The sequence below is a fragment of the Gouania willdenowi genome, chromosome 21, assembly GCF_900634775.1.
Source record: "Gouania willdenowi chromosome 21, fGouWil2.1, whole genome shotgun sequence".
NCBI lineage: Eukaryota > Metazoa > Chordata > Actinopteri > Blenniiformes > Gobiesocidae > Gouania > Gouania willdenowi.
Window position 1 is genome coordinate 30,806,432 of NC_041064.1, and position 18,415 is coordinate 30,824,846.

Genomic DNA, 18,415 nt, shown 5'->3' on the forward strand with positions numbered 1-18,415 from the left:
TTGTGGGATGTGAATTCCCGTAGACAGATGCAAACAAAGGTTTTTACTTGATACTTACTGTGATTTCTTGTGTTTACCCCCAAAAACTATGCCAAAGTGACTTCCAAACACATTGCTGGGGTATTCTTGATTTGAAAGTTGAGGCAAAACAATAGTGGATGTTTATTTTGGGACGACATGGAAAGATCCCTGTGGTTCACGGCTCAACTAGTCTGGGACACTCTGATGGTCTATCCTGTTCTGTTCTTCCTTCTGTCCACTAACCCTGACCAGTCGAAGCAGATGGCTGCCACCTCTGAACCTGGTTCTGATGGAGATTACTTCCTTTTAAAAGAAAAACATTTTGAAGGAAGTTTTTTCTTCCCACTGTTGCTTATGCTTGTTCATGTGGATTTGTTGGGTTTTTTTCTTTTTATTACAAATTTTATATTTTGATAGCACTTTGAGATGACTTTTGTTGTAACGAGTGCTATATAAATAAAGTTGAATTGAATCGATATCACAGGAAATGCCAGGAACAAACTGCAACAAAAATGGGTAAAATAGAATAGAATATTGAACGTTTAAAATGGTGTCAAGTGAATCACTGTCCTCGTCTGGTGATGAAACACAAGAAATCACAGTAACAAAGTAAAAAGTCTTCTATGCATCCATCTAAGGGACTCTACATCCCACAATGCAATGCGCAAATGTTTACAGTGGAGATCACAACACACTTTCAATATCAACCCTTTACATTCATTTGTGAGTAAATTATCTTGGATTTATTTATCTTTGAGGCCTACACTATGTCTTTGACTAAAAGAGCAAACATTGACTACATTAATGGTGTGACATACTGTATAGGTGATGCGGACAAAAACATAACTAAATCATCAATGTCTAGTTCTATGGTAAACTCTAATTGGAAGTGGCTTTTCAAAACAGTATTAGTGAAGTTTGAGTGAATTTGGCTCCATTTTTTCTAGAAACAGATTTTTTCATTAACTAAAACTCATACGTTTGTGAAAATGTACCCCTTTAATGTGTGTTATAATGGTTCAACCATCATTTTACAACAAGCATGATGAAAAGAGATAAACCGATACATGGTGGCTTTGATTTTTTTTTTTACTTGAAAAACAATAATATTATGACTTGATTTTTTGTTGTTGTCAACTAAAAAAAAAAAAAAAAAAAGAAAAGAAAAAGAACTTCATGGTATGTATGATAATCAACATCCGACAGTCTTGACAAACCGATGCAGCTGGGGTGGATTTTCTATTGAGACGATGCTGCAGTAGGGATCGCTCTAAGCACTTCTTCAAACTGGTTACAGTTGGGATCCCCTCTGACTTTAGGTGTTGTCGGGATCTGGACCCCCGTTAAGGGGTTAACACACCAACACTCGCCTCGCTGGCCATGAGTGGACATATTGCACTGGAAAGAGAGAAGAAAAACACAAACGAGACAAGTTGCAAAACACTGGCAAAAAAAAAGGAGGGGCAGGGAAGGATGCACAGTGGGAAGCAGGGGTGGGTTAATGAAGCATGGCATACAGTGGCCTGTGATGTGTGTGTTTGTGTGTGTGTCTCGAGTTTCCAATGCCAGACGATGATTGGTTGAGACTGTGGGCTTTGGTCCGTGTGGGACGATGCTCACCCAATTAGAGCTCGTCCTCGCGTCATGCCCCCTGTGCACAACCCACAGCCCATGCATAGCCCACATGTTACAAACACAGAAACAGGCATGCCAGTACACCAGCACCCCCGCGGAGCCCCCGCCCCTTCTTCTACTCAGAAATGAGGTCGTAATTGAAGTGGACACAGTTTACGCCGTGCACGAGGGGTGGTGGAGAAAGGGGATGGCGAGAAGAATGAAGAGCCGGGGGGAAGAAAAGACTTTCTATTTTCTTCTTTCGATGAGAAAGAACAAAAAACTGACAGTTACAGTAATTACCGCGCGACAAGGAGGGACAACTCCAAAAGAGAGCTGGGTGATCAGGATGTACAGTGGTCTTCCCTGGGAACCAAGGACTCTAGCCCAAAACAATGCTGTTGTTTGTGACCAGAAATGAAAATTGGCCGAGTGGCTGAGAGCCTTGCTTTTGGATACTGTGGCACCTATTCAAATCTTCTTTTCTGCTCTACTATCCTTGTAAGAAAACACTGAGAAGTGACCTTGTTTGTCCTTCTCCGTCTGATTTCTATGGATGAGTAGAATTGAATCCCCGGTCGGAAGAACAGCTTATTCCGTAGCTTAACAAAGATCTTCCCATGAAGAATGCCAAAAACTTTTATTGCCTTGTAACCTCAGCTCTGCAGCTTGCTGCCTCACTTATGATGACAATTCCTACCATTTTTTGAGTGTGTGTGTGTGTGTGTGTGTGTGTGTGTGTGTGTGTGTGTGTGTGTGTGTGTGTGTGTGTGTGTGTGTGTGTGTGTGTGTGTGTGTGTGTGTGTGTGTGTGTGTGTGTGGTGCAGAGCTCTCATGAGAAGGAGTGTAGTTTTGTAATCAAAAAAGAGGAGACGCGGAGTGTCTCAGGAGTGATGACAGGAGCGAAGAGAAAGCTATGTGCTTATGCAAAGAGTGTGTAAGTCACCTGTGTGTTTCTTTTTGGTGCAAGAGAAGTAAAATAATCCTAAACCAAAATAAAGTGAACTGCATACATACTAACTTTATGATTTACCTGTCTTGAGTACAGATTCTTGCTATTTACAATAAGTACAGGCGTATTATTACTATAGAAGCTGAAAAAAAGTGCTAAATTATGTTCCTAGTTTGAAGAGGATTTAATTTGTTGTTATTTTTTTCCAAATAAGTTTTGCCTGGTGTTCTATGAAAGTCAAATCAGTTGTCGTCAGAGTGAAACAACTTGTAATTATAAGTAAAATTAAGTAGGCTTTTTAGCAAAGTATTAAGTTAAACATTTTTGTGTGAAAATATGGGTTATTTTTGGTTGGAATACAGATGGACACTGTGGTTGACATGTTTGGAAATATCTTCTACATTAAGGAGCGGATTCACCAAGATTTGAAATAAAGGGTTTGGTGAAGCTGTTTCCTCACCTGCCTTGTGGAATTCACTAACATTGCAGGGCAAACATGTGCGTGCGGATGTGGTTGAGACGGCCCTATACACTAGAACCTAAGTTGTTTGGTTGTTAATCATGTATTTTATTTTAGGTATTGGTCAAGTTTAAGTTACTGTCCAATCAGATGTCGAAAGGCGGAACTTAGGTGTGTGCAGGTTTACAGGCCCGTCATCCCGTTGGTACTCGGCTGTTTATGTATCACTAGACAGGAGTGTTGGATGCTCTGCACTGCTTTCATGAATGAGTGAGTACTTTGTACATTTCTGTGCTGAGATGGAATGTTGAAGCATAAGGTGCAAGCTAAGGCTAATTGTGCTTAGCATGTTAGCATTGCTCTCTATTAGTCACGCTGTATGTTAAGTAATAGAACTTTGGTGGGTTACATTAGTTAATATATTATTTTTAATGTGCAGTAGACCAAGAGAGAGAGACTTTCTACGCGCGTCTATCCCATTCACTTTGCGTGTAATCTGGTCGCGTATGACCTGGGGGACGTGTCTGGTGTGAACGCACCATAACTTGACGGCAGGCTGCAGTCTACACCAGTAGAACCAGCTGGTGCAAACAGCTCCACAGCAATTTGAACCTCAGAATAACTATCTACAGCAGAAGGTGGATTCTTCTCCTGTGGGGTGACGTGGTCTGATCCACTCATTACTTTCATCTGCTAAGGACGCACCCAAAGCCTTCTACGTCTAGGTGCTGTGAGTACTAAAAGCACTTTCCCTTTTTTTGTGAGCACGTAAAGAGGCCACTTTTAAATTTGTATGGTCACAACGATTCCAAGCATCAACAGATGCAACGAAAGGGTACCGTTGAGCTCAAAGACTGACCATTTAAAATGGGATATTGTGTATTTTATTGTGTTTAACTCTTTCATTGCCATTGACGAGAAAACTCGTCAATTTTGTTTTATCAAGGAGATTACTAGAATACAACCTGGCAGAGCTCCCTCATCAATATCTAAGCTGTTGTGTGATGTAGTGACCAACTGGTGCCCTAAAGGTGGGAGCAGCACACCTTTAGATGTGAGATTAGCCACTGATGCGAGCTAAGGAGGAAGAAGCAGGGACGAGGGAGATTATGGCACTACGGAGTGATATTGTGAAGTATCCAGCAGCTCATAGCACCACACACTAACACAGAACATGTGTGGACCTGAGTGGAATATTCATAATGTTGCGATCGTGACATAAAACCATCAACAAACTGGGCTAAATGGGTCATTTCTGCGTGTCGGGAAGAAGAGGAAGTTACGTCTGTGTGATCGCCGGGGGGTGGGTGGGGGTCACTTCAAAGTCACTGAAGATTTTCTTTTAGAAAAAGCCTGTTTTCTCAGCTTTTTGCTCTGAAACTGGATTTGTGTAAAACTTGCTTTATTCAACCGCTGATTACGGAAGAACTAAAGAAGCTACAAACAAAATTATTTTTTCTGATGAAAGTAGAGACTTTAATCTTTCAGAATAGAATCTGGTGTCAGATTTCAGATTGTCATAGGACAAAATATTCTGTGGGTCTTTAAAAATCAGTCAAAATGCTCTAAAACGGCTAGCACTGAGTGGGGTAAAAATTCTGAAAATGGCTGGCACTGAATGCGTTAATCTTTGTTTTAAATACTAAAAACTGTTGTTTGATTACATTACATACTGTTTTTTCTTTAAGGGTTATCGTCAATTATTACTTGGTAGAATAAAACCATGTAATATTCCCACTAAGTTAAAGGCACCATCATCAAAGGTTTAAAGGTACTGTAGTTATTTCACTGTTTCTTTTATTTACCAATAAAATTCAGCACTACGTACCCAGGGCCCTGCACATCATCATGATAACAGAGTGTTATTAATTTAGTTACGTGAGATGGCGCTCTCTCAAGAAGTCACTTGGTGCCTGCCCCCTTAGACCACCGCCAGTGGTCAGCTCTTGCCACCAACCGTGAAACCTGGTGACGCGCAATCCATCAAGCCGCCTCCTCCTTTGAGAACACCCGTAGTAACAGTCTTTGGGACAAAAGAACACGACGCTGCACCAGCAGCTACCTTAACACAGACTTTTCCTTGCAGCCTCTGTGGCAGGTCCTGCCTTTCAAGAATTGGCCTCGTCGATGACGATGACGACGTAAGACAGGCGCTATACAAATGTTATTTTTTCCCCAAATTTAATGTGGCTGCTTTGTCAGTTCCTTTAACTTTGCTCTTATCAGTCCTATTGAGCTGTTGATGCCATTGATCTGAGTTAATGCAGCAACAGAGAAATCAGTCAGCACCATTTAAAGATGATACTGAACATTATCCAGCAGGTCTGACCCCCTGAGTAGTACTTTGTCACAACACGCTGAGATGTGAACCTTGATCCATCGCTGCAAAAATTACGCAGCGATGATTCTGGCCTAAAGCTCCAGTCATCAACGCGACACAAGAGTTTGAGTCAAAACATGGAGAGGAAGACACAGCTCACGTCTGGAGTGACATCCATTGAAGCATCCTCTCTGCACCGCAGCTACACCAGACTCCACACGGGCAGGCCTCAAGACTCGAGCTCTTTCTCTCCCTCACACACACACTTTACTCTGCATTTTCTTTCAGTGGCTGTTATATTTGAGTATTGTTTTATTTAAATAATTTTTTTCATACTAGAAAGGTGAACTCAAGCCTTTTTTCATCTCCGCTGTGTTTTGTGTCAATGTGTGTGTTTGGACCTGCCTGTGAGTCGTACTATTTTCGACGCAGAAACAGATTTGATGAATTGCATTGTGTCTACTGCGTTAATTTATTTGCATTTCCCTCTCCCATTTTTTTGCACCCCTTATGATATACGCCTACATTACATATTCGTCAGAGGGAAACGCACTAAATAAATTGTGGGCGCATTGTGACGTGCTGAACATGCACAGTCCTGATTCTCTGGGGTTTGTACCCCTTGTTAGCACTTGAAGTGATGTTAGCACACATTTTAATACCCCTAAACCTTTAGTGAATCCGCCCCTATGTGTTTAATGTCATTGGTCCTTAGTCACCACTTGCAATAACCACCATTAGAATCATTGTGATTGTTTGTTTGTTTTTTTATGTTAGCATAGTAATTATTGTTAAGTTTCCCTGCCCTCTACAGGCTAAAACTTTATGTTATTTCAGTGGCTATTGACTGCAAGCACCCTCTTGTGTCAACATCATGCTAATATCTTAATCCTTGACATGTCAAAACCTCGGCCTTTGAAGACCTCTGGATTCAGACTCGAGAGGTGTGAGGGGGGCCTGCAGTGGCATTAAAAATTGTCTTTTTTTGTCAATGCCAAATATAAATGTGCGTGTTGAAAAGTGCTTCCCCAATTTAAATAAAATTACACACAATTGTCTATCTTAACATCTTGCATGCTTTAAGCCAACACTTGGTAAATGACCAAGACATCTGTGCCTTTATTTAGTGTATTTTCAGACCCATTCAGGGATTTGTCTAGCCATCTTGTCCTTTTTTCGTTGTTACTGATGACTAATTATTACTCCTCTCATCGAGTGGTTAATGTAAAGCATCCACCCAGCCACCTCCGTTCCCTCTTTATTAGTTTACTGACCTGAGATGCGGCCTTCCTGTCCTTATTACCCTGTTCAACCACAACCTTAGAGCAGACAGTCCTTCAGTAGTGGCAAATGATGAGAGACAAGCCTAGCGCCAAGTCCCCATCAAGCTGGGAGTGTGAAAAATAGGGCATACGAAAGACAGCTTTGAATTTTCTGCCTGATGATAGGCTATGTGGCCAGTAACCCCGCAGTTACGCTGGGTTCCGTCGCTTCCCAAAGTCGGTTTGTTCTGTTGAGTTGTTATCTGATAATGTAGGTAGTGCTGTCAAGTGATTAAAAAAATTAAGCGAATAATTAGTTATGGTAGGTAGTTGGTAATTAATCAATCTCTTTTTCAATCTCACCTAAAAATTGCTGAGAAACGCCCTCAACTTGAGGCATTTTCAGTTAAATTACATTATTGTGGCAGATTAAAAGATTGATATAAACAAAGTGGCTTTATAAAATAATTAGCCATTTACATTCCGCTCTATGTGAGACTAGTCCCAAGGGTTGCCTGCGACTTTTGGTTTTGACCATCAGAGAAAAATAGATGTGTACTTTTGTCAGTCTCCAAATTATAGAAAAGACAAATAAAATGAAACATCAAGTCCACGTAAGTTAGCACATCAAAAACAGTAAGAAACACAAAAACACTTTTCTGAGAAATACAATTATTGAACACCGAAGTTGTTGCATTTTCAGATAATAATATTTATCCAGTGACTTTGTTTATTAGTCACGCGTGTAGATCATGTGTGGAACAGCTAGCACTGTCTGGGTGTCCGCGCTAGCTGTCCAGACTAGCTGCTGCATGTTTAACATTGAGGTGGTTGCAGAGGCTACAAAAGCTCCGGTGATCGGCAAACTCATTCTTGCACAATTTGCACACAACATGGTTTTTGTTTTTATTTTTATTTATTTATTTATTTATTTATTTATTTATTTTTTTTTTTCACCTTGTCTGCACATGCTGTCGAAGGTTAACACTACAAGAAGTGCAATCTTTTGACAGCAATGCATATTTTATTATTGCAATTAAATAAATTTATTTATTTCATTGCATAATTGTGACCGTCACCAGCCCTCCCTAGGGAAGGGTAAGAAATACTTTATTAAAGGGAGGATGTAAAAAAGAGAGGGCAGTGTTACACCAAGGTGAGGGGTTGGAGGGGGGGGGGGAAGTTAACAGGGAAGAGGGATACAAGATAGGATATGGAATGGGTGGGGAATAGTTTTAAGTGATGCGATGTGAAATTGTGGTTGTGTATATTGTGTTTATTGTTGTGTTGTCAAGCCAGTTTGGTGACCAGTGTGTGGTTTAGGAATAATGGTGGTGGCTGTGAACAGAGGAAGAGGTGAGTGGAAATTCCATAAAACAGGTATTTGGGAACAACGTGTCTAAGGTTGAGCCCAGTATGAGTGTTATCCCACAGCCCAAGGCCAGTGCATCCATGACAAATGTATTTCCAAGTACCGCCACTGCAAAACCCAAGAGCCGCCCCCGGGCCCGAAGAAGCAGTCAGGCCAGCAGCAAGAGCAGGCAGCCTAAGGGCCCCCGGCGACCACCCCACGGCCAAGCAGTCCCCCGAACGCCCCCAAGATCCCAAGCCGAGAGGCAGCCATCGCCCCCCCATACACACCCGAGAAAGCCCCAAGGAGCCAAGGACCCAGCGCACCACGCCACCGATACCACCCCCAACCCCCAGACCCCCCACCCCATCGACCCCCCCACCCCCCCACCCCACCCCCGCGCCCAACCCCCCGAGGGGAGGCCCCAGAGAACTCCCTGCCCGAGGCCCCAGCGGAGGAGCCGAAGCCCACGCCCAGCAGACGACCAGAACCGCGCCGAACAGGCAGCCAGTGGGCACCCGCCGGCGAGCCCAGAGCCAGCAGGGGCCCGACCCCAGGCCAGAAGGACCCGGAACGGATGCAGCACCAGGAGCAGCCCGCCCAGGGAGGACGACCACACCCCAAGCCGCATAAGGCACCAGGGGGCCGCTTGGAGTCTCCCCGCCGGCCCCCAGGCACCCCAACCTAGCCCCCCACGGCGCCCCAGATCACCCTTCACTGATGCCGCCCGCGCCACGAGCTTCAGTTTTTTTTTTTTTTTTAAAGCCAGGGCCCCCTCCAAGGGCCAAGCCAGACCGCCCCGCCGGGATGTGGCCCCCTATTCCGGCCCCCGACACCCTACCTCACGGGGCACTGCCCAAGCAGGGGCCGTACCAGTAGGTACGCAAGGGCGCGGCACGCGCCACCCGCCCCGAAAGACCCCCGCCAGGACCGGCCCGGCCAGCAGGCCAAGCACCCCGGGCCCCAGGAGCACCCCCCGGGACCAGGACCCCCCAAGGGCAAGCCCCCGGGCCAAGCCCCCCGGGACGCATCCCCCACCCCCGCCCGGGACCCGGCCACGGCCCAGCAGGACCGCACAGCCCCGGACAGCCCACGGCCAGCAGCCCAGGGCCCGCCGCCCCCCGGACAGCGCCAGCCACGGAGCAGCGCCCCCCGCCGGCCCGCGAGCAACCGGCGATCCCCACCGCGGGGACGGAGGCACCCCAATGGCACACATCAAGTGCGGGACAGCAGCCCCCAGCCAAAGATGCCCCGGACCCACCCACCAGTCCGCAAACGGCAGGATAGACCCACCAGGCGGCCGACAGCAACCTCCACCACCGGAACAGCTAGCGCCGCCCCCCAGTAAACAGCATCACCCCGAGGCGCCAAGCAACCCCGCCCCAACCCCGGCGAGGACACCAGCACACCCCCAGCACACCCACCCCCCAAACCGGCGAGGCAGGCCGCCCCGGGCCCGCACACCGCGGGGCCCGCCCCCAAGGCCACCAGGAGACGAAACAAGCACCCAGCCACACCCAAGGGGAGGAAGCACCCCCGCGCCCCACCAGGCCGACACCGCCCGGAAAGACCCCGCAAGGAGAGACCCCAGCAAAGCCCCCCCGAGACCCACCGCCACGCCCGACCGCACCATCCTGATGTATTTTTACTCTAAGCAGTGGCCCAGCCACCAACAGAGGAGCCAGGCCCCCACCGGAGAAGCCCAAATATGTGAACCAACCCACCACCCTGTCCCTATCCCCTGTGTGAATGTGTGTTTAGTGAATGTATGGGGTGTAATTAAAAGAAGGGGGAAGGAGGGGAGCGGTGCTCCCCATCCTGCCTCTGTGGATATATGTGTATGTGGTGTAATAGGCCGGAGGGTGTAGGTGAGTACACCCTCCGGGGGGTGGCATGTTGAAGTGCGATTAAAATTGGAGGGATTAGTATGGTAACTAGAGGTGGGAGTGCCGCCCCCACGCCACTACATAGTGACACAGGTGGCGGCCCCCTCCACCCCCAGTCCCACCATCCAGCCCCCCAAGGGTTGGGTATGGGTGTGTGGTGCATTATGTGAGTGAGCCAGACCAGCTGGGAGTGAGGTGAAGTGTACATGTAGGAGGCCTGTCTGGTGCGAGCCGGGCCCGTCCGCATGGCGGGCCACGCGAGAGGGTAGATGGTGCAGACGGGCAAGCGGCACTGCGGGCCCCGGAGCAGCAAAGCCGGAGACCCCCCCCACGGCACCCCCCCAGACCGCGACGGCCCCGCGGAGCACGGCGGCACCCCCCACCCCCGGGCGCAGCCAGGCACCAACCCCATCCCCCGGTGCTCCAGGGGGCGACCCCCGCCGCACGCCGGCCCAGAGCGACGCCCCCCCGCCGCCAAGGAGGGCGGCCGAGCAGGGGGGAGGCCCGTGCCCGCACCAGGGCCAGCACAGGCCCACCCGGCGCCACGATATAACACTCTCCACCGGGAGGCGGCCCCGGCCCCCCCGACGAAAGAGGACACCATCTACCGCCAAGCAGGGCCACCCCGCCAGCCACGGACCGGCAAGCCCGAGTACCGAAGCACCCCCAGCCCGGTACCGCCATCCCACACCAACGGCGCCAGTAGAGCCCCCCCCCCCCCCCCACGGAGGCGATCCCCGACGACCCACGCACCGGCACGAGACACCCCCCCGACGCCAGCACACCCCGGACGACAGCGGGCCCCAGGCCACCAGCCCCGCCCCGCCCAAGGCTGCGCAGCGCCGCCACGCGCCGCGGCCGGTCCCCGGGCAGATGACAGGAGAGCACGCCCCCGGACACCCAGACCACGGATCCACCCCCGGGACGCCCCCGCCCCGGAATGGCGCCCACGGTGCCCGGTGCACCCAGCCAGCAGACCAGCCAATCCCGACGCGGATCCACCAGGCCAAGAGCCACGCGCCGCGCCCCCGCACACCCACCCAACACGACCCCCGGGGAGGCCCCATAGCACCCCCCACCCCACACCCCTAGCCGTAACGGCCACACCCCAACCATTGCGGCCAAACAAAAGCCCCGGAGGGGGCCCCGCCTGGCTCGTCGCGCAAGCGACATCTCTGGCAAGGGCGCGCCCTAGGGAGCCAAGCCGAGGACCCGCAAGGGCCGACGGAGCAACCCACAGCCACACCCCGCCACCCAGCGACCCAGGAGGCAATCGCCGACCCCGGGCAGCAGCCACCCCCAAAGCTACCCCCACCCCGGATCCCCCCGGACCGGAGCCAAGGACCCCACCACCCCAGGCCCCCCAACGAGACCACCCCCCAGCCAACCCACCCGGCACGGCACCGCCCGCCCCCCAGGCGGGAGCCACAGCCCCCCCACCAGTGCCCCAGACCAACGGGAGCCCCCCACACCCAACACAACAGGATGGCGGGCGCAAGAGCAAAGGAGGAGGAGGGGGGGAGGACGAGACAGGGGGACAGGGAGCAGGAGGAAGGAGCGGCAGGGGAGCACGCAGGGCCCCAGCCCCAGAGACCAACCAGATGCGTATGCAAGGGGCAACAGCGCCAAATCAAACAGCCCCGGGACCTCGTGAACACCCAGAAGGAATGCACACCCGTGCCGAGGCAACAAGACACCCCGGCAACCCACCCCAGCCATCCCGACCAAGACCACCCCAGAGGCCCAAGGCGGCCCAGGCCTACAGTTGGGCTAGTGCATTAGTAAAGAGTGGTGCTGGCAGTCGCTTGCAGGCTAGATCATCAGGCTTTTAAAAATTTAGATTTAATGCAATTAAAAAAGGAGTCCAACGCTCCTCAAAGCACATTGTTTTTTTTTGTTTTCTGAGAGCAGACATCTTTTCCATGGAAATAAATTCTGTGAGGAGATTTTGCCATTGGTTTATGTTTAAGGATTTTTTGTCTTTCCAATTTAGTAATATTGTTTTTTTTGCTATGGCTAGTGCCGCAAGGATTGATTGTGATTGGTTTGCTGGAAGTTGAAGCATTGTCAGGTCTCCAATCAAACAAAGATTTGGAGATAAAGGAATCCTGCAGTCCAAAATGGAGGACAGTTTTTCAGTGATTAGAATCCAAAAGTGTTGAAGGTGGTTTTTGTTTTTAGAAGTCAAAATTAACGTAAACAAAAGCACAGCAATCTCCTGTCTTGTATTGTAGTCTGTGCATCAGTATTATGGGTATACCGGGAACTCTTAAAATGAGAAAGGTTCTGTGCTGGTTGGAGTGCCAAAAAAAAAGTTTTGGGTCTATATAGGCCGGCAGAATAAATACACTGTATATGGTCCTCCTACACTGATAACCTCATTGATAGAGATATGGTTGAACGATTTGATATTTTTATGTAAAACGACCATACAATGTTTGTTAAATGTTTCAATAGTACACATGTAAATATGTGATGGTTTTTGTGATGTTTTTAATTGTTAATTGAAAAAAAAGACAAAAAGGAAAAACCACAAGACAAGACAATATATACAAAAACGGATCAAAATACAACACAACACTGATGATCAAAAACTAAACAGAGAAATAAAATAAAAACCAAAATAAATTGGAATTCACTCAAAACATACATTTCTAATTATTTCTAAATAGCAGGGTTTCAACTAGGGCTCTACGATTTTGACAAAAACCTAATTGCATTTTTTCTGACATATTGTGATTGTGATTCGATCTACATTTTAAAAAAATATTTCATACATTTAAAAGCATATGCGTTTTTTTTTTTTTTTCCAAAATTGTGTTTTCTACAACAATTTTTTTTTTAAATTCCATTTTTTTTTCATAAAATATTAGTTTTTAACTCTCGTGGGGAAATGTTAACAAACAAAAAAAAAACATAATTAAACAAAAATGTATGTCAAAAAAATAAAAAAAAAATAAAAAAAACGATATTTAAAATAATGAGTAAGATATAATTAAAAGGTAAATATAAGATGTACTGATGGATTATTCTGACTGCTCATTTTTAATTATTCATGTCATACAAAGATGTATGAGAACAGCATTAATGTCACCCAATTTCCCCTCAGGGATCAATGGTTTACTGAATCAGATCAGGTTTAGTGATTAAGTTTTGATCAACTTAATTTAAATTAATCTAATTTAAATAATTCCAGACCGTAATGATTAAACAAAAATAAATGCACACAAGGATGTATCAGTTATTTCACCATTAGGGGCCAGAATATTTTAAAGTTTTCGAAGTTATCATTAATCTACAATGTTCAAGAGCCCCTCCCCCTCTGACATCATCAGCATGCTGCACAGATTTCTAAAAGCCAAAAACCAGATGCTGCTGGAAGTTCCATCCATCCATTTTTAGACCTGCTTGTTTCGGTTTTTCAGGGTCGCTAGGGTTGCTGGAAGTTAATATGTTGAATTAACTGTTACTCGCAAACCACACATTTTTCCAACCAGATATTTACAAGGCTATTTGTAATCACAAAACATTTGATGTCAAAAATGGTGAATGGAGACTTTAAAAACATTCCATCATACAAAGCACAATACTGGATATTCAGTGACGGATGGTTTCAAACCTTTCTTTTAATGCAATATATATTCTCCCTTATTTGTATGCTACCTTTGTAGGTGCATTAGTTTTTAGAGTATAGGACTCTTATAATTGCATGTTCAGACATAACAAATACTTTGAGTAAAATGTCATTCTGTCAATGATTTATGGTTCTTATGTGTTCAAAGAGCAGCGTTCTTTTACCTCATGTTAGTGTGTAAGACAGTGCTAGTCCACAGATTGCCTGTTTCTCACCTGCTTTAGGTTGTACAGTCCTTGTCTGTCACAGTTTGGAAATTTGAGCTCGTACAGATTCTCCAGCGGCCCTCTGTTATCCTCTGAAGTCATTTTGGAGATATCTTCTAAGACCTTTTCCAGTTCTTGCTCGCAGGCGCTCTACAATGAAGAGAACGGCACATTCATACAAAACCTGCAACTGACTGAATTACATAAAAACACAATGTACAAACATACACAAAGATATTTTAAGTGAATATTGTCACTGTTTATTTATGAGAGGAAAGCTGCTGGTTCAAGAGCTAAGGAGATCTTAGTTTTTCAGATTCTGAAGGCAAAGGAATGTGTTCTGCCTAAGAAGAAATATGGCAAAACCAAACATTTCTTCATGTCTTGTAAAACTGTCACACATATACACAGTTATAGCTATAGTTTTTACGAGGTGTCGTTAGGCAATTTAGTGACTTCAGCCAATATTATTAATGTGAGTCTGCTGAGTGGAGCACGAGTGGCTAGACTGCTTAAGTCGTCTAGTGGCCACGGCCACACACGTGAACCTGTGCGAACACGTTCACGCATTTATTCAGTATTCCTCGGTGGAATACAAAGTTACACTGTAGCCAACTGTGCATTGTATTACTCACACAGTGTATCAGTGTGCCTCAAGGATCAAAGAGGTCCAATCTAATGAGTAGTTGGCTGGGGATAAGAGAGCGTGGCAGGAGGAGGAGGTACGGGTCTGGTCTGCCACGGACCTTATCAGACATCTGAACGTATGAATGAAAAGTGACCCTCTCTCCTGAATCTCTTTTATGAAATACAAGACACATTCAATATCCATATCCAGCGCAGCCTACTCACATGCAGGATATGGATGCATAAAGGCCAATGGTTTATGGGCTGTGTTATGTAACAGCATGTATGTGTCTTATGCAAGATACGCTGGCCATGGTTAAATTATATTTTTTAATTCGGAATTATATATTCTGAATTAAATTATTGTGAATTCATTTGTACTGCTTCATATGTTTACGTGGAAATAATAATTCCAAATTGAGGTTAACATGGAAAACAGGTTTATTCGACTTTATTCAACTTCTGCTTTAGGTCTGGGGGTCAGGGATGGTTCTAATTGGACAGAGGCCAAACGTGACGTGACACGTCTATTGGGAAAAAACACAACAAACCTTTTCTTTTCAGCTACAACATATAAGATCACATATTAAGAACTGTTTTCACTTTTATTTTGATTGTAGTTTTGAAGCAGCAGCTTGACAATAACATATGGTTACACTTTTGTCCACTGAGTAGGAGAAGGGAGCTAGAAGACCATACTTTGGCAAATCAAAGCCAGCGGTTAGTGCAACAGCTGTTCTACCTCCAGCTACAGGACGTTGAGTGGAAAGAGAATTTTATAATCATCCACACATCATTAATGTAGCTCTGTGGATATGAAGCAAGGCTTCACGTCCACCGACGAAGCCTGTTTCGTTTGCCAATGTTCGTCCAAAACAAACAAAATTAACTTAAAGCGGAATTAAATGTTTCCGAGGAAATATTTAATTTGGGATTAAAATTTGAATAAACCAACCGAATAATTCGGATTCAACTTTAATTTAGAATTAACATTTTTCAGTGTTTACAAGGTCAGTTTAAAGAGGATTTAACTTTTATTCTGAATTAAAGGGGAATTAAAGCTCTCATGTAAACGTGGCCAATGTGATTGTCTGTGAGAAGTAACTGTTGCGGCTCAGTTGAACAGGAGATCTCCCTAATTAATGCGTAATCGCGATATAACGAGTTGTAGTCTCTATAAAGAGAACCACAAAGCCATATAAACAGTTTGATGTGTCCTTCGAGTGTTGCAGAAGGAAATCGACTCGGTCCTGCCCGGTTAATCTTCCGCTTTTGTGGAGTTATTGTGACTCAACCATGGATAAGTACAATATTTATATGTGAAATACGATGCACTCCACTCTGTCCAGGGTGTAGCCCCGCCTAGCGCCCGAAGAAAGCTGGAGATAGACACCAGCAGACCCCTGCAACCCTGAAAAGAAGCAAACAGGTCTGAAAAAATAGGTCTGTATTGAAACTAGGGTATTCAATTACAAGGGTTCCCAACTGTAACTGTAAAACTGAAACCTGCAGAAATAACACTACAAGTTGGAAGCAGTCTAAAAAACAAAAATCTGCAGCCCAGGTAGATTTGTATGAAACAAAATATAACAAACTCAAACCCTGGAGCAGTCATGTGACAAATTAATCAACAGTTCTTGTTGAGGAAGATTATTATTATTCGGGCAACTAGGTCCTGCATGAAATCAACCTAAAATGTAGACTATGTACTGTACACAATATAGAATGTCTGCTATAATAACAAAGCAGGTATTTTCTCTATTATTCTATGACCACCCACGGCCAAATGCATTCATGCTACAGCCGTCTTTAAATCCCTCCCCCTGAACAGCTGCACTGCTCCTTTTACCACATTCCCTCTTTTGTTGTTTCCAATGATTCTAACAATTGTATCACACGTCCCACTTTCTGTTTACTTGTTTGCTTGATTTGTGTTTTATTCTGCAGCAAGCCACCGTTAAGTGAGGTGGAAAATGAGCCAAAGCCTGTCATTGTTTGCTTTATTAGGATGTATATAAGCCTCTATATGCGCGACCCCTGGGGCACAAGCTCATTTGCATGAAACGGAATTTTTCTGGCAGTATGGAATTCCACTGAAGAATTTCCAGGAATTATTTACAGTTTAGCAGAGCTTATTTTGTAACTGTTCCACGTCAAGGTTGTTTATTAAAGATCCTATTGGGCAGGGTTCCATCCATAGATTCCATTAAAATGACAACATGATTATCCCAAGACAAGATCATAACAGATTCACTTTTTATTATACATATAAGAAGTTAGTAAAAAAGAAAACATTTAAAGCCTTGGTCGTAATCGTATATTATTGAGAAAAAAAACAATTAAAGGAGACTTTTTGGAAGAGAGGTGTCATTACATAACTTTTGAATATATAAAGTAGAATATCATGAATGTAGATTTAATCTGAATGTGAAGGTAGGGCACAAACTTTCTAAACATTACTGCTTACCAAGACCACGTAACTTTAAATATTAGAAAATCAATTTGAAAACAGTATATCAGTATTGTGTCTCAAGATACAACATTCTTTGAATAATTGCAAATAAACTCTTAATGATCTCTCCTCTCTCGCATAGTTTAGTGTTTGTAAATCAGAAAATGGGATGTTTAAAGCTGCTGGAAGTGACTATTTTTTTATCGGATAAAGATATAATGTAGGCCTCATAGATCAATACATCAAAGATGATTTGCGAGACTGAAAAAATTTTAAAAGGTTGGAATTGCCGCTTGAAAGTTTTGTTCTGATCTCACTATAAACACCATGTTTATTGACATTGTCAGAAAAGTTTTGCGCATTGCATTGTGGAATGTGGTGTCCATTAGTTGGATGCATAGAAGTGTTTTTACTTCATTCTTACCATAATTTGAAAGTTTGACCAAACGCTTAGGGTCAGATATCACAGCAACCTTTTGGAGATCTACTGGAATCCATGCCTCAAGGATCAGATTTGTGTAGATTGATTCCTCAAGATGCTTAGGATCTGACAAAGCATTATTCCCTGGTATTAGCCTGTGCTAACCATCATGTAGGTCAGGGAGAGGGTTTGCGACTTTAATTTCCAAAGTCTATTCTGTGCACACAAACCATGCTCCAACCTTTATGCTTGTAGCTTCTCTTTAACATATTTTGTTTCATTCTAGTATTAAGTACCTTTACTTGTGCTCGCCCTGTATGCCTTGCACCCTCTGTAGGTCATTGTAGTCTTATAAAGGGTGAAAACCTGGACTGGACAGGTAGGCCCATAGGGTGATAGATGGTAACAGTCTGTATACAGGGATTTGTCTGAGTGGGAGTGCCCAGTGGAGGGCACCAATGTACCAGACATGATACAGCAACATTACCCCCATGAATACATGATGGATGTTCCAGAGAGAGAGAAAGTCGGACAAAGCTGTTATTGAATCATACTGAGAATCAGTCACATATATTTTCTTCTTAATGGTCATCTCAACAACACGGTCCAAATTAGAAATAGGATTAGATGTAACCAGACCTCCTTTTGAAATGGTTCATGAGAGTTTACATTGTATAGATTTCGGGTGATGCAATACGGGACGACAATATCAGACAAGTACGATTCATAGATGATGGTTCTGACCTGAGGGATCCTCTGGATCCGAGGCTCCTCCTGGTTGGTCTTCAGCTTCGTCTTGCAGTCGTTCTGGTGTTGTTTTCTGGCCGTCTCTTGCCAAATCCAAGTGTCCACAACGGGTCTCTTGTTGAGTGGATTTTCAGTTCCTTGAACCTCTGGAACAATGTAGGACACATGGACTTTATGTTCTAGTCAGATTTTTCCCATGGTCCTATTCTTGACAACATGATTTAAATTTGTCCTCTATTTCTGTGTTTTCAACCTTGGGATTGGAACCATATTTGGGGTCGCGAGAGGGTCGCCATATGCCTGCAAAAAACTTTTTTTTTTTTATTTGAGTCAATTTTTGCATATTTTTACAATCATCATTACAACCTGTACCCCCATGTTATATGTGATTGTCTTTTCATGTTTCTTGAACAGATTAGAGTAACTGAACCGAATTTCCCCTCGGGAATGCATAAAGTATTC

General features: G+C 45.1%; 1 protein-coding gene across 1 annotated transcript in view; it reads right to left on the bottom strand.

The window, feature by feature from the left end:
- Positions 1-1,260: 1,260 nt before the first annotated feature.
- Positions 1,261-18,415, bottom strand: part of LOC114455270 (insulin-like growth factor-binding protein 2-B) — a 45,134-nt gene continuing 27,979 nt past the window's right edge. Inside the window, exons 2-4 of the mRNA XM_028436398.1 lie at positions 17,951-18,099; positions 13,716-13,856; positions 1,261-1,419 (exon numbers count right to left, since the gene is read on the bottom strand). Coding sequence (XP_028292199.1) covers positions 1,261-1,419; positions 13,716-13,856; positions 17,951-18,099 — 449 coding nt within the window. The remainder of the gene's footprint in view (positions 1,420-13,715; positions 13,857-17,950; positions 18,100-18,415) is intronic.